The sequence below is a fragment of the Crinia signifera genome, chromosome 2 (assembly GCF_055691185.1).
Source record: "Crinia signifera chromosome 2, ASM5569118v1, whole genome shotgun sequence".
Classification (NCBI taxonomy): Eukaryota; Metazoa; Chordata; class Amphibia; order Anura; family Myobatrachidae; genus Crinia; species Crinia signifera.
In genome coordinates, this window is record NC_139218.1 from 18,056,121 (window position 1) to 18,079,924 (window position 23,804).

General features: G+C 48.9%; 1 protein-coding gene across 1 annotated transcript in view; it reads right to left on the bottom strand.

Moving 5' to 3' along the window:
* Positions 1-23,804, bottom strand: part of LOC146058374 (uncharacterized) — a 24,134-nt gene continuing 330 nt past the window's right edge. Inside the window, exons 2-5 of the mRNA XM_083170659.1 lie at positions 5,641-5,736; positions 1,645-1,794; positions 1,438-1,518; positions 1-1,058 (exon numbers count right to left, since the gene is read on the bottom strand). Of these exons, the coding sequence (XP_083026785.1) occupies positions 966-1,058; positions 1,438-1,518; positions 1,645-1,794; positions 5,641-5,736 (420 nt within the window). The 3' untranslated portion in view covers positions 1-965. The remainder of the gene's footprint in view (positions 1,059-1,437; positions 1,519-1,644; positions 1,795-5,640; positions 5,737-23,804) is intronic.

A 23,804-nucleotide genomic window follows, 5' to 3' on the forward strand; every position in this document is an offset into this window, starting at 1 on the left:
CTTAATTGTTCTGTTATCTCTGATATTCAATGAATACAAATATACTTCACATATTTTCATAAAAGTGTATTTGTAATGATGAAAAGTCCTCAGATGCCAGGAAATAGCTTTTTATGCACTGTAATAGGATCACTATAATATAACAGGTAATAGCAGTAAAAGCCGCACACGCAGATGTAGAAGTTTGTAGATGTACAGAGCATAAGAAGTTATTATAGAAGTGGTGGAATCCCTGAGACATTGGAGGCAGTCGCTACCTGGCACCAGGTGTCATAGGGGCACCAAAAAAGAAAGAAGTGGGGGGGGGAGGGCGGTTTGAGCTAGGAGTTTGTTTCTGGTTACAATGCAACTGCCAAGAGACAACACAACAGCGGGAGGTATACAATCTACACAGACAACGTGGAGCACAGTGTATATTACTTTACAGATATTGGTTTGGGGCATACTACAATTGTTCAGTTGATGGACAGCTTGGGGAAGAAGCTTTTTAAGCTTCTAGTTGACTTTACAGGAATAGCTCTGAAGCGTCTGCCAGATGGAAGCATTTTGTGCAAGACGTGTCCAGGATGCAAATGGTCTTCTATGATTTCCAACACGTTTCTTGATCCTGGACAAGTACAGATCCTGAACAGGGGGAGGTTGGTACTGATATTTTCAGGCGTCCTCACCACCCTTTGTAGCCTGCGTCTGTCCCCCTCACTGGTGGATCCATACCAGACTAGGTGAGGGCCACTTATATCTTTGAGGTGGATCAACACCAGTCACTCAACACTTTCATGACCACAGACATTAGCGCATTTGGTCTGTAGTCATTTAGGGACGTGATAGATGATTTCTTAGGGACCGGGACAATGATAAAACATTTGAAGCAGGAGGGCACCTTGCGCAGCTCCAGTGAGGTGTTAATGATCCTGGTGAATATGAGGGCAAGCTGGGCAGCCTCTGTGTGATCAGCCGGTGATGCGTTATTGTTCTATGCGGGAGCAGAGTTGATGAGAGTATATAAGGATTCTCCTGACACTATTGATAATGATCCCCCTGGTGCACACATCAACACTCTAGGAAACAGAGTAAGAATCAGGTTAGTTGGACACAGAAAGCAACAACATGTAATCTGTCTCATCCTCTCAGAATCTGTCTGGCTGTGGAAATCTGCTGATACTGACACTGTGCCTCCTTAACATTTTAAGATTCCTCATCAGGACTCATGCACTCCCAAAAGGGGTGTGGCTTGTGAAAAGGAAGTGTATCCTTACAACAATGCTGCAATTGCGATCCACACGTCTTTTTTCACATCACTGTGGGGGCGTGGCCAACGCTATGTGAGCTTTACTCAACAGTAAGATGTACGCATGTCAGGCTGAGAATCACATGTATACCCAGTACTAGGGGACGGATGTTAGATAAGTCACATTACATACTGTACACACATCTCACCTTTTTATCTCTCACAAGGTCCCGGAGCGTGGAGAAGTAATCTCTTATTCCCTTACTGATACCAGGACGAGTTCTCATACTCTGAAACAGAAAATGACAAATAAATCCTCTGGTTCCTACAGTCTGGGTCTGATGCACAACAGAGAACACACAGTAATGACTGCACTTATGTGATGGGAACACCAGGTGGCAGTATCATACACTTACACAGTCTGGTAGCAGCCCAGTACGGCTATGTACGATCCCCATGATCTTCTCCACGTCTTGCTGTTTGTACTCGAGCACTTGGTAGTGACAGTAGCTGAATATGGCGACTTGTTCCATAACTTCATTAACAATGGCGGCTGCGTCCTCCTTCTGATGGCAGATGTACAACTGTATAAGTTACTGTATTCTGTGATGTGCGAGGAACAGATCTCCCTTCTAGATGCTCTTCTGTAGGTGAAGAGTATGGGGGCCTTTATAGGGATAGCTACTAGTGTATGGGGGCCTTTATAGGGATAGCTACTAGTGTATGGGGGCCTTTATAGGGATAGCTACTAGTGTATGGGGGCCTTTATAGGGATAACTACTAGTGTATGGGGGCCTTTATAGGGATAACTACTAGTGTATGGGGGCCTTTATAGGGATAACTACTAGTGTATGGGGGCCTTTATAGGGATAGCTTCTAGTGTATGGGGGCCTTTATAGGGATAGCTACTAGTGTATGGGGCCTTTATACGGATAGCTACTGGTGTATGGGGGCCTTTATAGGGATAGCTACTAGTGTATGGGGCCTTTATAGGGATAGGTACTGGTGTATGGGGGCCTTTATAGGGATAGCTACTGGTGTATGGGGGCCTTTATAGGGATAGCTACTAGTGTATGGGGGCCTTTATAGGGATAGCTACTAGTGTATGGGGGCCTTTATAGGGATAGCTACTAGTGTATGGGGGCCTTTATAGGGATAGCTACTAGTGTATGGGACCTTTATAGGGATAGCTACAAGTGTATGGGGGCCTTTATAGGGATAGCTACTAGTGTATGGGGGCCTTTATAGGGATAGCTACTAGTGTATGGGGCCTTTATAGGGATAGCTACAAGTGTATGGGGGCCTTTATAGGGATAGCTACTAGTGTATGGGGGCCTTTATAGGGATAGCTACTGGTGTATGGGGCCTTTATACGGATAGCTACTGGTGTATGGGGGCCTTTATAGGGATAGCTACTAGTGTATGGGGCCTTTATAGGGATAGCTACTGGTGTATGGGGGCCTTTATACGGATAGCTACTAGTGTATGGGGGCCTTTATACGGATAGCTACTGGTGTATGGGGGCCTTTATAGGGATAGCTACTAGTGTATGGGGCCTTTATAGGGATAGCTACTGGTGTATGGGGGCCTTTATACGGATAGCTACTAGTGTATGGGGGCCTTTATACGGATAGCTACTGGTGTATGGGGCCTTTATACGGATAGCTAATGGTGTATGGGGGCCTTTATAGGAATAGCTAATGTTGTATGGGGGCCTTTATACGGATAGCTACTAGTGTATGGGGGCCTTTATAGGGATAGCTACTAGTGTATGGGGGCCTTTATAGGGATAGCTACTAGTGTATGGGGCCTTTATAGGGATAGCTACTGGTGTATGGGGGCCTTTACACGGATAGCTACTAGTGTATGGGGCCTTTAAAGGGATAGCTACTAGTGTATGGGGGCCTTTATAGGGATAGCTACTGGTGTATGGGGGCCTTTATACGGATAGCTACTAGTGTATGGGGGCCTTTATAGGGATAACTTCTAGTGTATGGGGGCCATTATAGGGATAACTACTAGTGTATGGGGGCCTTTATAAGGATAGCTACTAGTGTATGCGGTCCTTTATAGGGATAACTACTAGTGTATGGGGCCTTTATAGGGATAGCTACTAGTGTATGGGGCCTTTATAGGGATAGCTACAAGTGTATGGGGGCCTTTATAGGGATAGCTACTAGTGTATGGGGGCCTTTATAGGGATAGCTACTGGTGTATGGGGCCTTTATAGGGATAGCTACTGGTGTATGGGGCCTTTATACGGATAGCTACTGGTGTATGGGGGCCTTTATAGGGATAGCTACTAGTGTATGGGGCCTTTATAGGGATAGCTACTGGTGTATGGGGGCCTTTATACGGATAGCTAATGGTGTATGGGGGCCTTTATAGGAATAGCTAATGTTGTATGGGGGCCTTTATACGGATAGCTACTAGTGTATGGGGGCCTTTATAGGGATAGCTACTAGTGTATGGGGGCCTTTATAGGGATAGCTACTAGTGTATGGGGCCTTTATAGGGATAGCTACTGGTGTATGGGGGCCTTTACACGGATAGCTACTAGTGTATGGGGCCTTTATAGGGATAGCTACTAGTGTATGGGGGCCTTTATAGGGATAGCTACTGGTGTATGGGGGCCTTTATACAGATAGCTACTAGTGTATGGGGGCCTTTATAGGGATAACTTCTAGTGTATGGGGGCCATTATAGGGATAACTACTAGTGTATGGGGGCCTTTATAAGGATAGCTACTAGTGTATGGGGCCTTTATACGGATAGCTAGTAGTGTATGGGGCCTTTATAGGGATAACTACTAGTGTATGGGGCCTTTATAGGGATAGCTACTAGTGTATGGGGCCTTTATAGGGATAGCTACAAGTGTATGGGGGCCTTTATAGGGATAGCTACTAGTGTATGGGGGCCTTTATAGGGATAGCTACTGGTGTATGGGGCCTTTATAGGGATAGCTACTGGTGTATGGGGCCTTTATACGGATAGCTACTGGTGTATGGGGGCCTTTATAGGGATAGCTACTAGTGTATGGGGCCTTTATAGGGATAGCTACTGGTGTATGGGGGCCTTTATACGGATAGCTACTAGTGTATGGGGGCCTTTATACGGATAGCTACTGGTGTATGGGGCCTTTATACGGATAGCTAATGGTGTATGGGGGCCTTTATAGGAATAGCTAATGTTGTATGGGGGCCTTTATACGGATAGCTACTAGTGTATGGGGGCCTTTATAGGGATAGCTACTAGTGTATGGGGGCCTTTATAGGGATAGCTACTAGTGTATGGGGCCTTTATAGGGATAGCTACTGGTGTATGGGGGCCTTTACACGGATAGCTACTAGTGTATGGGGCCTTTATAGGGATAGCTACTAGTGTATGGGGGCCTTTATAGGGATAGCTACTGGTGTATGGGGGCCTTTATACGGATAGCTACTAGTGTATGGGGGCCTTTATAGGGATAACTTCTTGTGTATGGGGGCCATTATAGGGATAACTACTAGTGTATGGGGGCCTTTATAAGGATAGCTACTAGTGTATGCGGTCCTTTATAGGGATAACTACTAGTGTATGGGGGCCTTTATAGGGATAACTACTTAGATATGGGGCCTTTATACGGATAGATACTAGTGTATGGGGGCCTTTATAGGGATAGCTACTAGTGTATGGGAGCCTTTATAGGAATAGATACTAGTGCATGGGGGCCTTTGTAGGGATAGCTACTAGTGTATTGGGGCCTTTATAGGGATAGCTACTAGTGTATGGGGGCCTTTATAGGGATAACTACTAGCGTATGGGGGCCTTTATAGGGATAACTACTAGTGTATGGGGGCCTTTATAGGGATAGCTACTAGTGTATGGGGGCCTTTATACGGATAGCTACTAGTGTATGGGGGCCTTTATAGGGATAGCTACTAGTGTATGGGGGCCTTTATACGGATAGCTACTAGTGTATGGGGGCCTTTATAGGAATATATAATAGTGTATGGGGGCCTTTATAGGAATAGATACTAGTGTATGGGGGCCTTTATAGGAATAGATACTAGTGTATGGGGGCCTTTATAGGAATAGATACTAGTGTATGGGGGCCTTTATACGGATAGCTACTAGTGTATGGGGCCTTTATACGGATAGCTACTAGTGTATGGGGGCCTTTATAGGAATATATAATAGTGTATGGGGGCCTTTATAGGAATAGATACTAGTGTATGGGGGCCTTTATAGGAATAGATACTAGTGTATGGGGGCCTTTATAGGGATAACTACTAGTGTATGAGGGCCTTTATACGGATAGCTACTAGTGTATGGGGCCTTTATAGGGATAGCTACTAGTGTATGGGGGCCTTTATAAGGCGTGTGGGCCGCACTCCCCTAGTGACGCCACTGGTGAAGGCGCCCAAACCTACCTTTGAGTAGATAAATAGGGATTTGATTTGACGGATGTCTTCGGACGGATCTGTGCGATTGCACTCAGTGGTTTGAGGAATTTTGCTGCCTGAGATCTGTAAAGGAAAAGAACATTTTAGAAATGCAATGGCTGAAAATGAAGCTTTGGGTGTAGCTGGAAGCCCAGGGCCTAATTCTAATGCTGATGCTGTCACACACACACAGGGACCTTGGGCGATGTTCTCGCACTAGACCAACTGACGCCTGACTGCACATGTGCTGCATTCACAATGGACATGCCCCAACAGGGCTGCCATCAGGAATTTTAGGGCCCGGGACTCATTTCATGTCCGGGCCGTAACATTTGTCTTGACGTCTCATTTGGAGTTGGCGGCCCGTCCGTCCCGATGCTACACCTCACTAATATCAGTACTTGTAACAATAACTTTGCACGGGCCTGCCCGGAGTCATCCGTCCAATCACAGTTGGAGAGCGGCAGCCGATTGCTGATAGAGGGCAGAACAGGAAATAATGTATTTACTGTTTATTTTCCGATGGCGTTAGAGTTTGCATTTGAGTTAGCATTTCCGGTAGCGTCATTGGCCCGTCCGTCCCGAGCCGTTGGTTTATTTTCCGATGATGTTTGAGTTAGCATTTCCGTTACCGTCATTGGCCCGTCCGTCCATCCCGAGTCGTTGGCTTATTTTCCGATGGCGTTAGAGTTTGCGTTTGAGTTAGCACAGGCATTCCCAACCACGGTCCTCAAGGCACACCAACAGTGCAGGTTTTGTAGATATCCAGGCTTGAGCACAGGTGACTTATTTAGTATCTGAGGGATTTTGATTAAACCATCTGTGCTGAAGCCTGGATATCACTGAAACCTGCACTGTTGGTGTGCCTTGAGGACCGTAGTTGGGAATGCCTGAGTTAGCATTTCCGTTAGTGTTATTGGCCCGTCCATCCGTCACGAGCTGTTGGTTTCTTTTCCAATGGCGTTAGAGTTTGCCTTTGACTTAGCATTTCCGTTAGCGTCATTGGCCCGTCCGTCCGTCCCGAGCCGGTGGTTTAATTTCCGATGGCGTTAGAGTTTGCGTTTGAGTTAGCATTTCCATTAGCGTCATTGGCCCGTCCATCCCGAGCCGTTGGTTTATTTTCCGATGGCGTTAGAGTTTGCGTTTGAGTTAGCATTTCCATTAGCGTCATTGGCCCGTCCCGAGCCGTTGGTTTATTTTCCGTTGGCGTTAGAGTTTGCATTTGAGTTAGCATTTCCGTTAGCATCATTGGCCCGTCCTTCCGTCCCGAGTCGTTGGCTTATTTTCCGATGGCGTTAGAGTTTGCGTTTGAGTTAGCATTTCCGTTAGCGTCATTTGCCCGTCTGTCCCTAGCCGTTGGTTTATTTTCCGATGGCGTTAGAGTTTGCGTTTGAGTTAGCATTTCCGTTAGCGTCATATGCCCGTCCGTCCGTCCCGAGCCGTTGGTTTATTTTCCAATGGCGTTAGAGTTTGCCTTTGACTTAGCATTTCCGTTAGCGTCATTGACCCGTCCGTCCGTCCCGAGCCGGTGGTTTAATTTCCGATGATGTTTAAGTTAGCATTTCCGTTAGCGTCATTGGCCCGTCCGTCCGTCCCGAGTCTTTTGCTTATTTTCCAATAGCGTTAGAGTTTGCGTTTGAGTTAGCATTTCCGTTAGTGTCATTGGCCCGTCCGTCCGTCCGTCCCGAGCCGTTGGTTTATTTTCCGATGGTGTTTGAGTTAGCATTTCCATTAGCGTCACTGGCCCGTCCGTCCCGAGCCAATGCTTTATTTTCCGATGGTGTTAGAGTTTGCGTTTGAGTTAGCATTTCCATTAGCGTCATTGGCCCGTCCCGAGCCGTTGGTTTATTTTCCGTTGGCGTTAGAGTTTGCATTTGAGTTAGCATTTCCGTTAGCATCATTGGCCCGTACGTCCGTCCCGAGTCGTTGGCTTATTTTCCGATGGCGTTAGAGTTTGCGTTTGAGTTAGCATTTCCGTTAGCGTCATTTGCCCGTCCGTCCCGAGCCAATGCTTTATTTTCCGATGGTGTTAGAGTTTGCGTTTGAGTTAGCATTTCCGTTAGCGTCATTGGCCCGTCCCGAGCCGTTGGTTTATTTTCCAATGGCGTTAGAGTTTGCGTTTGAGTTAGCATTTCCGTTAGCGTCATTGGCCCGTCCCGAGCCATTGGTTTATTTTCCGATGGCGTTAGAGTTTGCGTTTGAGTTAGCATTTCCGTTAGCGTCATTGGCCCGTCCTGAGCCGTTGGTTTATTTTCCGATGGCGTTAGAGTTTGCATTTGAGTTAGCATTTCCGTTAGCATCATTGGCCCGTCCTTCCGTCCCGAGTCGTTGGCTTATTTTCCGATGGCGTTAGAGTTTGCGTTTGAGTTAGCATTTCCGTTAGTGTCATTTGCCCGTCCGTCCCTAGCCGTTGGTTTATTTTCCGATGGCGTTAGAGTTTGCGTTTGAGTTAGCATTTCCGTTAGCGTTATTTGCCCGTCCCGAGCCGTTGGTTTATTTTCCAATGGCGTTAGAGTTTGCGTCTGAGTTAGCATTCCGTTTAGTGTCATTGGCCCGTCCATCTGTCCCGAGCCGTTGATTTATTTTCCAATGGCGTTAGAGTTTGAGTTAGCATTTCCGTTAGCGTCATTGGCCCATCCGTCCCGAGCCGTTGGTTCATTTTCCAATGGCGTTAGCGTTTGCCTTTGACTTAGCATTTCCATTAGCGTCATTGGCCCGTCCGTCCGTCCCAAGCCGTTGGTTTAATTTCCGATGGCGTTAGAGTTTGTGTTTGAGTTAGCATTTCCATTAGCGTCATTGGCCCGTCCGTCCGTCCCGAGCCGTTGGTTTATTTTCTGATGACGTTTGAGTTAGCATTTCCGTTAGCGTCATTGGCCCGTCCCTCCGTCCCGAGTCGTTGGCTTATTTTCCAATAGCGTTAGAGTTTGCGTTTGAGTTAGCATTTCTGTTAGTGTCATTGGCCCGTCCGTCCGTCCCGAGCCGTTGGTTTATTTTCCGATGGTGTTAGAGTTTGTGTTTGAGTTAGCATTTCCATTAGCGTCATTGGCCCGTCCGTCCGTCCCGAGCCAATGCTTTATTTTCCGATGGTGTTAGAGTTTGCGTTTGAGTTAGCATTTCCGTTAGCGTCATTGGCCTGTCCCGAGCCGTTGGTTTATTTTCCGATGGCGTTAGAGTTTGCGTTTGAGTTAGCATTTCCGTTAGGGTCATTGGCCCGTCCTGAGCCGTTGGTTTATTTTCCGTTGGCGTTAGAGTTTGCATTTGAGTTAGCATTTCCGTTAGCATCATTGGCCCGTCCTTCCGTCCAGAGTCGTTGGCTTATTTTCCGATGGCGTTAGAGTTTGCGCTTCAGTTAGCATTTCCGTTAGCGTCATTTGCCCGTCCGTCCCAAACCGTTGGTTTATTTTCCGATGGCGTTAGAGTTTGCGTTTGAGTTAGCATTTCCGTTAGCGTAATTTTCCCGTCCGTCCCAAGCCGTTGGTTTATTTTCCAATGGCGTTAGAGTTTGCGTTTGAGTTAGCATTTCCGTTACCGTCATTGGTCCGTCCGTCCGTCCCGAGCCGTTGGTTTATTTTCCGATGGTGTTAGAGTTTGAGTTTGAGTTAGCATTTCCGTTAGCGTCCCGAGCCGTTGGTTTATTTTCAGTTTGTCTCTGGCCATTGGCGTCCCGACCTCCCGTTGGCGGCCCGTCCGTCTGTAACCTGTTCATCAGCGTGTGTCGCACTGTTACCTGTCATTTGGTAGTGATCCTATTCCAGTGCATGAAAGCCTGATATACTGTACGTGCATCATTTACTGATCGCAAATCTCACTACAGTACACTAATATCAGTAATCCATACAACAACGGCATCGCTACGACAATGGCATCACTATGACTATATAATCCAAACAACAACGGCATCAATGCAACGAAGGCATCCATCCGACGACGACATCCATATGACAACGGCAGCGTTTAATATATTAAAGATCTAGCCGCACTTACCCAAATCGTTAAGACCTTTGAGATGTCTCCTCTTGCCAGTAATCCCATGTAGTTGGTTGCACCCAGATGTATTAGAAATGTAGAGAATATAATAAGCTTGTCAGCCTTTCTCAATAAGATGGTGAGTGAGGCCATGGTGCATTATGGCGAGAGTCTGTGTTGTTCCATTCTTTTATAGTGGAGCTCAATGGTGGTTGAGTTGACACGAGGATATTCCGCCCCCAACACGAGCCCCCAACACGAGCCGTTGGGAGTCCGCCCCCAACACGAGCCGTTGGGAGTCCGCCCCCAACACGAGCCATTGGGAAACTGTAACAGACTTCCGGCCAGCAACGCGTTTCCGCCCCCAACACAAGCCCCCAACACAAGCCCCCAACACGAGCCGTTGGGAGTCCGCCCCCAACACGAGCCGTTTGGAGTCCGCCCCCAACACGAGCCGTTGGGAAACTGTAACAGACTTCAGGCCAGCAACGCGTTTCCGCCCCCAACACGAGCCCCCAACACGAGCCGTTGGGAGTCCGCCCCCAACATGAGCCGTTGGGAGTCCGCCCCCAACACGAGCCGTTGGGAAACTGTAACAGACTTCAGGCCAGCAACGCGTTTGCGTTTGCGCATTTCCATCCGTCCCGATCCATTGGGAAACCATAACAGACGTCGGGCCACCAACGCGTTTGCGTTTGCGCATTTCCATCCGTCCGTCCCGATCCGTTGGGAAACCGTAACAGACGTCTGGCCACCAACGCTTTTGCGCATTTCCGACCGTCCCGATCCATTGGGAAACCATAACAGACGTCGGGCCACCAACGCGTTTGCGTTTGCGCATTTCCATCCGTCCGTCCCTATCCATTGGGAAACCGCAACAGACGTCGGGCCACCAACGCGTTTGCGCATTTCCGTCCGTCCCGAGCCGTTGGGAAACCGTAACAGACGTCAGGCCATCAACGTGTTTGCGTTTGCGCATTTCCGTCCGTCCGTCCTGAGCCGTTGGGAAACCGTAACAGATGTCGGGCCACCAAAGCATTTGCGCATTTCCGTCCGTCCATCCCGAGCCGTTGGGAAACCGTAACAGACGTCAGGCCACAAACGCGTTTGCGCATTTCCGTCCGTCCCGATCCGTTGGGAAACCGTAACAGACGTCAGGCCACAAACGCGTTTGTGCATTTCCGTCGGTCCCGATCCGTTGGGAAACCGTAACAGATGTCGGGCCACCAACGCGTTTGCGTTTGCGCATTTCCATCCGTTCCTCCCGAGCCTTTGGTTTATTTTCCATTTTTCCCTGGCAATTGTAGTCCCGACGACCCGTTGGCATTGGCGTTAGCGTTGGCGGCCCGTCCGCCTGTAACGGGTGTTTCCGGGATTTAGCCGCCAATATTACTTTATAAATGCGGCCCTAAGCCTGAAGCTGGGGACACAAAAGCCAGCATATAAGTGACATATTCATATGGTCATTAATACAACTCACCCATTTGAGGTAGGTCGTCTATTTTGCTAAGAATAGCTGAAGGGTATATTCCAAGAGCCGCAGAGCAGTGCATGTGTCACCACTACATATAGCAATTACTGTGTAGCAACTGTGAGAACCTGATGTGAATAAAATGTTGCAACTGTGTAGTTAAAATCATAACAGTGTATGTGATACCCACCACACATAGCAGTAGATCTGTTTATACGCATTGACAGCAATTGCAACTTTCTATAAGTCAATAAAGATACAACACAAATCAAAAATCGTTTATTAATCTCTTTACACATTGGCAGAGCAAGATTTGCATCAGAGACGATTCTGAATCTTCAATCATCTTTCTTCTTTCTGTACCTACCTTACACGTATTTTTACTTTCATTTGCACATATTGTACTGTTATTCCAAGTCATGTGTGACTTAGTGGATGAGGAGTGCATCCCAGCAAAACTGATTTTCCTTTTTTTCTTTGTTTTTTCTGATACTCAATATCAAACTTAGAGCTGCGTTGGGTGAGAAAGACACACATGCTGATGTGGGAGGAAGACGAAAATCCCTCCTTGTGGGAGGAAGACAAAAATACCGATATCCGAGCTCTTGGGTGAGAAATGTGACACACTGATGTCCGAGTTGTTGTGGGAGGAAGACACACATGATGATGTACAAGCTCTTTGGCATGGACGACTCAAATGCCGATATCCGAGCTCTTGTGGGAGGAAGACACACATGATTATGTCCGAGATCTTGGGTAAGAATTGTGCACACACGGATGTCCGAGTTGTTCGGCCTGGAAGATGCAGACACGTATATATAAATTTTCAGGCTTATAATTTGCACATGCAGATGTACGCGCTCTGGGTGAGGAATATGCACACGCCGATGTCCAAGCTCTTCTGGGTGAGGAATATGCACACGCCGATGTCCAAGCTCTTCTGGGTGAGGAATATGCACACGCCGATGTCCAAGCTCTTCTGGGTGAGGAATATGCACACGCCGATGTCCAAGCTCTTCTGGGTAAGGAATATGCACATGCCAAGCTCCCAGGCAATGTCCAAGCTCCCAGGCAAAGAAGAAGCACACGACGAGTTGTTTCAGCTCTCACAGCTTAATCTCCAATACTATTAATTAGTTGTGCAGCTCCTACACATTCTCTTATACCGCACCTTGTCAAGGTGCGGTCTGAAAAGGCCACCACGGGTCGAGCAACACAGGTGTTCAACCCTGGTAATGACCAGGGTTGAACACGGCTGTGACCCGTGTCAAGTGTAGTGTGAGCGGGTGCCTGGATCGAGCGACCCGTGTCCTGTTCACAGTATGGAGGAGGCAGCACTGTCAGCTCCAAGTACTGCCTCCTCCAGAGCCCCCGATGACGCCCCGCCGCCCAGCTCCGCCCCCTGTGATGTCACCGTGTCAGTGTTATCCCTCCGCCCCCTGTGATGTCACCGTGTCAGTGTTATCCCTCTGCCCCCTGTGATGTCACCGTGTCAGTGTTATCCCTCCGCCCCCTGTGATGTCACCGTGTCAGTGTTATCCCTCCGCCCCCTGTGATGTCACTGTGTCAGTGTTATCCCTCCGCCCCCTGTCGAAACTTTCAGACCGCATTGCCGTGTTGCTCTGGGGGTGGGACCTGTGTCCTAATCCCGTGTGCGACACAGCACTTGCGGTCTGAAAGTAGTATTATAGGGAACAGGGCAGCCCCCACCAATGTGGCGTGTTAGAGAAGGATCCATCGTCATTGGCTAGTTGCAGATCTCACTACATCTTACATCAGTACGTGTAGCAATCACTTTGCAGGGGCTTGGCCAGAGTCATCCGTCCGATCACATGTGGAGAGCAGAAGCCAATTGCTGCAGGAAGGCGGGACAGGAGAAAAAGTGTTTCCTGTTCATTTTCATTTGGCCGGGGAGAGGAGCAGACACCGTCCCTGTGTGTCTGAGCCTGGCAGCCGCTGCTGGAGCGATGTGACCCCCCCCCCCCAGGCTGCAGTCCCTGATGTCATGTACATATGCAGCAGGTGCTGTGTCCTTACCCACAAGGAAGAGATGTGGAATAGAGCTGTGAGAGTGGCACGGAAGCCAGTAACACGCGCTGCCTGTATGTTAACACAGAAGCCAGTAACCTGCGCTGCCTGTATGGTAACACAGAAGCCAGTAACACGCACTGCCTGTATGGTAACACGGAAGCCAGTAACACGCGCTGCCTGTATGGTAACACAGAAGCCAGTAACACGCGCTGCCTGTATGATAACACGGAAGCCAGTAACACATGCTGCCTGTATGGTAACACGGAAGCCAGTAACACGCGCTGCCTGTATGGTAACACGGGAAGCCAGTAACACGCGCTGCCTGTATGGTAACACGGAAGCCAGTAACACGCGCTGCCTGTATGGTAACACGGAAGCCAGTAACACGCGCTGCCTGTATGGTAACACTGAAGCCAGTAACACGCGCTGCCTGTATGGTAACACTGAAGCCAGTAACACGCGCTGCCTGTATGGTAACACGGAAGCCAGTAACACGCGCTGCCTGTATGGTAACACGGAAGCCAGTAACACGCGCTGCCTGTATGGTAACACGGAAGCCAGTAACACGCGCTGCCTGTATGGTAACACGGCAGCCAGTAACACGCGCTGCCTGTATGGTAACACGGAAGCCAGTAACACGCACTGCCTGTATGGTAACACGGAAGCCAGTAACACGCGCTGCCTGTATGGTAACACGGAAGCCAATAACACGCGCTGCCTGTATGGTAACACGGAAGCCAGTAACACGCACTGCCTGTATGGTAACACAGAATATCTCCGGCACTGTGAGGGATAACACTGACTGGGTTATATCACACCTGACCTGCAGGGTATTTGTGTATCACACACGTGATGGAAAGGACAGGGCTCTTACTCACTAGTCCGGGCACTACCTGAGGAAGGAGTCAGTTGCACCGGGAACACGTTGTGAGTGCCCTTTACTGTATGTGAGAATTGTATCATAATATCTTTTATTTTATTGGTTTTCTTTAAAAGTGATTTTTTTTCATTGTCATTCTTGTTACAGATGTTTCTATTGGACCAGAAATAATGTCACATATTTTCCTTATAATAAATTTATACTGAAGTTTATTTTATGAGAATGAAGAGGTAACCCCTCTGTGCACATTGTAGTCTGCATTATGGCCATATACTGGGAACACCCCGGCTACTATATACAGTGTCTCGGTTATACGCCTGTGAGAAACAAGACTTTCCACATAACAAAGTCTAATAGCTCTGTGACACTGAGGACACTTGTGCAGCATGGTTGGTGCAGTGGTTAGCATTACAGCCTCAGGGCACTGGGGACTTGGGTTTGTATGTGTGGTTTACATCTGTAACCTGTTCCTCGTTGTGTGTCACACTGTGACCTGTCATTTGGTAGTGATCCTATTCCAGTGCATGATAAGCTGATATACGTGCATCACCTCTACACGGGTGTGGGTTGTTAGGTCTACACTAATTAAGTCGACAAACATTGGGTCGACACCACTAGATCGACAGGCATCAAGTTTGACATTGGTTTAGGTCAACATGGGTCAAGGTCGACATGGGTGTAGGTGGGCATGGGTCTAGGTCGACAGAACATTAGATCGACACAAGCATTAGGTCGACACGGGCAAGGTCAACAGTCAAAAGGACATGGACACAGTTTGCTGTGCGCTTTGCTTGCGATGCTTCGGGCACGGTGCATCGCAACGCTTGGCACATTATTTTATTTTCGTATCACGCCCTAGTGGATGGTAGGGCATGAAATACCGCCAGTCGGCACTGAAAACCCCCAAAAACATTGCTGCCTGTCGACCTACTGGTGTCGACCCAATGCTTATCGACCTAGTTGGTGTAGACCTAATGACTGTATCCCCTGTACACAGGGCCGGCACTACCACTAGGCAGGTCTAGGCATTTGGGCCACTGGAGGGCGGTAGTGAGCTGGAAAGCTATCACCGCAGCAGCAGCAGCAGCATAGGAGCTGGAGAGCCAAAGGAAGGAGCAGGTGTTCGGCGAGTGAGCATCACACTCCCCCCCTCCAGCAGCACGGCGGCCACATCCCACTCCCCCCACCCACCCCCCGGCGGCCGGACGGACCACATCGCGGCCACACACCCCTCCCCCCGGCATCCGGGTAGCCACATTGGTTACATCAAGTGATCACCGATGTAATCAAGTGATCGAGTCACCGAGCGCTCGGGCCAGTACACATGAGAAATACTTGCCCGAAAACAGCACGGGCGAAATGTAATAGGGTGGGATTTTTAGACTTTTGCGATATTTGGTCCAAAACGGCCAAAATCGCAATTTTTCTAAAAATCCCACATGTAATAGGGTGCGATTCGCGGGAAAAAGCGCATTTTTTCCCGTGAATTCGCACATTTAAAAGATGCGATTTCAGTCACACTGACTCACTGATTTTTACAGAAACATGCACAGATCATTGGGATCTGTGCATGCTTCTGTTGTAAAAAAAATAGTTAAAACAAAAATTAAATAAAAAAAACGGCGTGCGGTCCCCCCCCTAAGCATAACCAGCCCTGGGCTCAAAAAGCCGGTGCTGGTATCATAAAATCAAAGGAACAATCAAGTTGGGGTTCCCTGGATTTTATAAAACCAGCACGAGGCTCAAGGTCCGGCACTGGTTCCCAAAATACGGGGGACAAAATGACTAGGGGTCCCCCGTATTTTAAGAACCAGCACCCGACACAACCAGCCAGCAGGGTAATGCCACAGCCGGGGGAAACTTATTATATAAGCTCCCGCGGCCAAAGCATTAACCCCCTGGCTGGTCAGCATGGGCAGGGGTCCTGGGGAAGTGGGGACCCCCCCAAATGAAGGGGTCCCCCCCATCCAGGACTTACCAGCCTATGCTGATAGTCCGGGGCTGTCCCCGATGCCCCTGGGCGGTGGGCATCGGGCTGATGGCTTGTGTAAAAAAAAAGAAGTAAAACTATTGTTTTGTACTGGCGAACTATGAGTCCCAGCAAGCCTACCCCGCATGCTGGGACTTGGAGAACCACAAGTCCCAGCATGCGGGGCATTAAAGGGCCCGCTGGCACTTGTAGTTCTGCAGTACAAAAAATAGAAAACAAAAACACACTGACACACTGTAAAATAAAAGTTTAATACACACAAAACACACACACACTGATACTTACCTACCTTGAGCCTGTAGATTGGTCCCTGGATCCTGGGTCCGGGCTCTGGGGCAGAAGAGTCCGGTTCCGGGGCCTTGGTCCTGGTTCCGGGGCTGGTCCTGGGGTTCCGGGGCTCCTGGGCTGAAGAATCCGGGGCCCGGGATCCGAGGTAGTCCCCAGGGGTACCTAAGGAAGGAAATCCTACTCACCTGGTCCCCGGCGACGACCTCGGCATCCTCTCCGGTGACAGCGCTGCTCCCATCTGGTACCCGGCTCGCAGGACTTTGACAGGCGCAGAGATGTTTCCTCCTCGGCGTCTCTGTTCAGAATGATTTCTGGCCAATCAGGAGCCGAGAAAGTCGGCTCCTGATTGGCCAGAAATCATTCTAACTAGAGACGCCGAGGAAGTAACATCTCTGCTCTAGATGCGCAGAGATGTTACTTCCTCGGCGTCTATATTCAGAATGATTTCTGGCCAATCAGGAGCCGACTTTCTCGGCTCCTGATTGGCCAGAAATCATTCTGACTAGAGACGCCGAGGAGGAAACATCTCTGCGCCTGTCAAAGTCCTGCGAGCCGGGTACCAGATGGGAGCAGCGCTGTCACCGGAGAGGATGCCGAGGTCGTCGCCGGGGACCAGGTGAGTAGGATTTCCTTCCTTAGGTACCCCTGGGGACTACCTCGGATCCCGGACCCCGGATTCTTCAGCCCAGGAGCCCCGGAACCCCAGGACCAGCCCTGGAACCAGGACCAAGGCCCCGGAACCGGACTCTTCTGCCCTGGAGCCCCGGAGCCCGGAGCCAGGATCCAGGGACCGACCTACGGGCTCAAGGTAGGTAAGTATCAGTGTGTGTGTGTTTTGTGTGTATTAAACTTTTATTTTACAGTGTGTCAGTGTGTTTTTTGTTAACTATTTTTTGTACTGCAGAACTACAAGTGCCAGCGGGCCCTTTAATGCTCCGCATGCTGGGACTTGTGGTTCTCCAAGTCCCAGCATGCGGGGTAGGCTTGCTGGGACTCATAGTTCGCCAGTACAAAACAATAGTTTTACTTCTTTTTTTTACACAAGCCATCAGCCCGATGCCCACCGCCCAGGGGCATCGGGGACAGCCCCGGACTATCAGCATGGGCTGGTAAGTCCTGGAGGGGGGGGGGACCCCTTCATTTGGGGGGTCCCCACTTCCCCAGGACCCCTGCCCATGCTGACCAGCCAGGGGGTTAATGCTTTGGCCGCGGGAGCTTATATAATAAGTTTCCCCCGGCTGTGGCATTACCCTGCTGGCTAGTTGTGTCCGGTGCTGGTTCTTAAAATACGGGGGACCCCTAGTCATTTTGTCCCCCCTATTTTGGGAACCAGCGCCGGACCTTGAGCCTGGTGCTGGTTTTATAAAATCCAGGGAACCCCAACTTGATTGTTCCTTTGATTTTATGATACCAGCACCGGCTTTTTGAGCCCGGGGCTGGTTATGCTTAGGGGGGGGACCGCACGCCGTTTTTTTTTTTTTTAAACCAAAATCGCATATATGAAAATGCGCACATTTTCAGGACTGAAAATGCGCACATTTTCAGGACTAAAAATCGACCGAAATTGCGGCAAATCACATTTTTTGCCGCTAATTCGCATCTCATTACATATGCGATTTAGCGTAAAAAAACGCGATTTTTAAAGGTGCGATTTCTGGCGAGTTTGGAACTCGTCCAAAAATCGCACCCTATTACATTTCGCCTCAAGTCTCACTTCTCGCAGCTCAGCCGCCTCAGCGGGCCCACATTCGGACATTCAACACGCACAATAGCAACATTACTTTTAGCTGCACACAGTACACATACATGCAGCATAGAGGTTTCTCTCATTTATTAATTACCTAACTACATGGCAGCAACACGGGAAGCGCACTTTTAAACTTTAACCATTTACACTTTTCTGCGTTCATTTCTCTTACATATTTCATTGCTTTTACACACAAATGTAGCTCTATTCTTATCTGCTATTAGTGTAGTGTAATTGGGGAAGGCAATTAGTTAATTGAATGCAATAAATAACCCCCGCACCCCTTCCTTCTGTGGAACAAATACCAGCATATTCTGTGCCCCAGGCAGGGGCGGGCTGGGCCGGGGGGCAGGGTGCCACATGCCCCCCGGGCCGGTATCTGCTGGCTGGGGCTGGGCCGGCTGTACCTGTGTGCATCTTGCCGCAGCCGCCTCCTCCGGGTCCAGCCACGGCGCAGACAGCCTTCTGTAAGGCGACGGCCCCTCACAAAATGGCCGCCGCCCTGGAGGAGACAGACACTAGAGGTACTGCCATACCTCTAGTGTCTGCAGGGTCACAGCTACGTTAAAGCAGCTGCCTATGAGTGCTGGCCACTAGGGGGCGCTGCTAAGTTCGCTTAATACTATAATGAATGATGTCTCTAAAAAAGACATCCTATGGTGGCCATGCCATGTGACTTACCAGCCTCTGGTAAGTCACCAGTCTCTAGTGTGGTCACCACATGCACACAGCCAGAGATGTCCGTGCACATGCAGCTTCAGTGCACTGCTGCCTCTCCCCCTCAGCCAGACACAGAGAAGCTCCGCCTCCGGGGAAGACATGGAGGCGGAGCTGGTCTGAAACTGGGGAGCTGCATGATGATCATGTGAGGATCTTCATTGCAGCAGACAGTCAGAGACCCCAGCAGCCAGGGCTCAAAGTTGAGGCTGGCCTGACAGATCCATGGCATGTGCAACCCATCCCATCTGCCTTCTCCTGACCTGATCTGCCCAATGTAGCTGCAGTGCTGTCCCTGAAGCTGAAATGCAGAGGTGAGCTGTTTTTTTTTTTTTTACTCTAACCCTAAACACCCCTGCAGTTTGACCCTAGCCCTACCCACTAGTGCCTAGCCCAACACCCACCGACTACACCTCACCCTCACAGCTTGCAGCCTAGGCCTAACCCCCCCCCCCCCCCTGCAAAGGACATAACCTAACCACTAGTGCCTAACCCTCACTGCCTAAACTTAACCCCCCAAACAGCCTGTTCTAACCCCCGCACCCCACCACCTAACCCCCCCCCCATTGTATATGCCTAAACCTAACTCCCCACAGTGTAACCTTAAACCTTCCCATTACCACAGCCTAACCCTATGTCCCCCCAGGGTTGCATTAACTAACCCCCCCCCATTCCAGGGTGCTTGCTTGCTAGCATCACACACTCACCAACCAGGATCCCGGCAAATACATTAGCAATTCTGATTCTCTAGGCCAGTGGTAGCCAACCCTAGCCCTCGAGAGCTACCAACAGTTCACATTTTCCAGACAACCTAGCTGCTGCACTCATTAATCACTGACACATTTTAAAAGATACACAGATGGAGTTAATTAGCTCACTTGTGATTCTGTGAGGAGACCTGCAAAACATGCACTGTTGGTAGCTCTCGAGGACTAGGTTTGGCTACCCCAGCTCTAGGCCCTGGAGCTGCTAACATTTACAATTGAAACTGTTGGCCAGGATTGTAAAGATACGGCCGCAGGAGCCATCGCAGACTCGCAATTGTGCCCACATTAGCTGACTCTAAGCAATTATGGAAAACCTCAAAAGTAAGAGCTGGTCTGTGACTATGCCGTCTGGCCACAGCAGCAGAATATATACTGTACATTCCCAAATCAGCCATGGAACATCTGCATGCGCATTGCCAATGCAGCACATTCACAGTTTGCCCTGTGTAGGCCTACAGGGCAGGAGTGGGCATTTATGTGGGTTATGGCATGAATGGTCCACGGTCTGTAGGTTGGCAGTCACTAGACCGACCATTAATGGTCGACAGACAGAAGGTTGACATGGTCAAAAGGTCGGCATGGAAAATGTTGACATGGAATACGTTTAACCTTTTTTTTGCCTATGTCAACATGGACACCATCTAGTGCGCCCTTGGCACACTATTATAATCTAACTGTATGCCCACTGGGATGGTAAAGTATGAATAGTCTTTTTTTTATTAAAAAAAATCACAAAAAGTTATGTCAACCTTTTTCCATGTTGACCTTTTGATTGTGTTAACCCTTTGACTATGTCAACCTAATGCATGTTGTCCATTTTCATATGTCGGCCTTCTGTCTGTTGACCTAGTGACTGTCCACCTAGACACTGTTGACCTAATTACTGGAAACCATTTATGCCTATGTGAGGGGTTGGCCAGAGAGTGTTTGAAAGGAGCAGGGGTGCTATTATTTAGCTTTGCCTAGGGCGTCAAGAAACCTTGCACCGGCCCTGAGTGTCTGTTAGTGCAGCCAGCACTACCTGGAAGTGCGGATTCGGGTAGCGCTGGCGCACTGTTTAAGGAACAATAGCTTATAGTTCCCCTTCAGTTATACTTACTGCATTGTATAATAGCACTTTTCCATTATCCTAGCCAGTTCCTCTTCTGCAAATGTAACTATTTCCCCCCCTGTATGTACCCTGGCTCCCCCATGCCAAAAAATAAATCACTTCCCCTGGCAACAACCAGCCCCCCTCCCATATGGAGTGCTACATGCCCCTTCCTTCAGCAATGAGCAAGCAGCACTCCATAGCAACAAGCATGTAATTTACCCTAGCAATGAGCATGTAACCCCTGGCATCGAGCAATATACCTCTGACAGTGAGCAGTTATGTGTTATAATATGTAATAGGCATTATTTTGTTTATTGGGCATTACGGTGTGTGGCATTATGTGTAATGGGCATTACGGTGTGTGGCATCATGTGTAATGGGCATTACGGTGTGTGGCATTATGTTTATTGGGCACTACATTGTTGGTATTATGTGTAATGGGCATTACGGTATTGGCATTATGTGTAATGGGCATTACGGTGTGTGGCATTATGGTGTTGGCTTTATGTGTAATGGGCATTATAGTGTGTGGCATTATGTGTGATGGGTATTACGGTATTGCATGTTTAATGGGCATTACAGTGTGTGGCATTATGTGTAATGGGCATTACATGGTAACATTTTGCAACGCGCCTTTGGCGCACACTATACCCGTTTCTGGTGTATGTGTGTGTGGGGGGGGGGGGGGGGGGGAATGATTGTTTAATCCTTGCTGCATACTAGAGGGGAGAAGGGAGAGGGTAGGGTAGTGAATCGATGGCGGTGGGCCACTTGCTTGTGTTGCCCCCCAGGCTGAAAGTTGCCAGCCAGCCCCTGGCCCCAGGATAAAATATTACTGCATGGCAACAACATGTGGGTGGTTATGGTACAGGGGTGGCCAAAATGTCGACTGTGATCTACCGGTAGCTCTCACCGGTAGATCGCGACCAACTCCTGACTCTGAAGCCTCTCAAGTAAGGAGATAAGCGCTCCCAGTAATGCAGTGTGCGGCTGACGTAATGACTGTTGGATCTGCCTCTATTCTCCTCTAATTACCGGCACCTTACACAAATGACAGTACGCCACTGTCAGGATCCTAGGCGCCGATTCCCCAGATACACCAATCCCTGCCATCTGACACTCTTACTGGGTACCCCAAGCGTTTGTTTATTTCACCACGATTCCGCTTGCCACCAATCAATGTACCCTTTTTGGACATAGTCCACAACAGCTTTGATTCTGCCGACACACCAAAATATGAATTACACTTTAGCACTCTGGCGCATTCGTCAGAGGCTTGGGCTGGATAACCAGCAGACACCAAAACTAAATTATGATTTTTAATTTAAGTGAAAACACTACAAGGCTTACAGTATATTACAGAAAACATAGGTTACAAGATATATAGTTAAAAGTTAAGTCATGCGTAAAAAGACAATTTCAGAGAAAAATAAAAACTTTGGAAATAAAAACCCACCAATCCGATAAGACTGTGGGATGGAGTGGAAATCTCTCCGGGTACTGGAACATTCCGGAGACAGGTATCAGACCCGTCTCATTCTAAGGATAATGAACATTATTTCTTGTGTGCCACACACTTTTAAGATCTGTGCTCCACCCAGCCACCCTCCTTTCAGGAATCTTCACTGTCACATGGGGTCTCCTGATGATATACACAGGGGCTGGTTAATTTACTTTCCTTTTGAAGCTGAGCAATTAGCCATCAAGGACCAAAGCTTTGACTTTTGTATACGGAGCACCCTCCTGGGGTCAGAGTCAATAAACTGTGTTGAGACATACCAGGCAGACCGGATCTTGATCTGGATTCTAAAGGCCCCCATACACTAGAAAGATTTGTCTGACCTATAAATTGCATCTGATTTCCCTTGAACTTCCCCGGCAGCTTCCCAGGAAGGCTACATCCAATTTGACACATGATGTGCCATTTTTTACATCCAATTTGCATCAGATGAATCTCATGTGATTTATCTGATGCAAATTGGATGTACCGTATTTTAAAATACGAATTCACCTGTCACTGACTGTGCGCTCTCTGTATATGCTACAGCAGTGCACACCGGTCTCCACAGCTCGACAGGGGAACACCAGCGTGTCCCGCCCACCAACCCCAGCAGGAAGCCGGCAGGAAAAGAGGCCTCCCAACACCCCCCAACCCCCCCGTGTGACAAGTGGCCCAGCCACATCCCGAGCATCTGGGGAGGCGGAGGAAGGGACGAGCCACTGCTCAGCTCCCCTTCATCATTGATGAATGTGTCATATCTAAACCTTCCCAAACAAATGCTCTACCTGCCAAATCCGTCCCGTGGTTCTCAGGAATAGCCCCAATGAACAGACGCTGACACTTTCTTTGTGCTCTGTAAAACCTAAAGGCTGTTGTGCCTCCAAATCTCAAAAGATCAGCAGTTTATGTTATATCAGATCAGAACCTATTGACCATACCCAGCTTTTATGTCTTTATTTACAGCCACTTGATTGGCTGATTAGCTATTTTAGGTGCCCCTTATAGTGCACTGAGTGTATAGCCGCACACAGGTTGTTACTGCACAACGATAACTCTTCCTCCGGTTTCATATGGTCCGAGTATGACGTCTCCTAATATCCAGCCCAGACCGGGCATTACATATATGTGCAATACACAGGACTGCATACAGCAAGTGAGAGCACACACTGACTGGTTATGCCATAACTAACTAGCAATACTGTACCATATAACTAACCACAAGTGGGATCCAGCGAGCAGGGCTTGTGATACCCTGAAATCCCTGCTCTCTGTACCCATCACCAACACGAAGCCATCTCCTGTCCACACTGCTTAGTGGAGATCTGTTGCCCAGCAGGTGCCAGAGCCCAGGTGGGGGAAGACAGGTGCCAGAGCCCAGGTGGTGGAAGACAGGTGCCAGAGCCCAGGTGGGGAAGACAGGTGCATGGCAGCTCCACTCCCCCCACTGATAGGTGTCAGAGCCAAGTGAGGATAGGTACCAGAGACCAGATGTGGACAGGTACACGGCAGACAGGTGTCCGAGCCCAGGGGTAGGTAACATCGGTACACTGACATCAGGCTTGAGCTCCGGTGGAGTACGGCGCCTGATTGCCTGCATTATTAAAATGTAAACACAGTCTATGGAGAGCCGCATAAGCAATCAGGCGCCATACTCCGCCGGAGCTCAAGCCTGATGTCAGTGTAATGTATACATAGAGAACT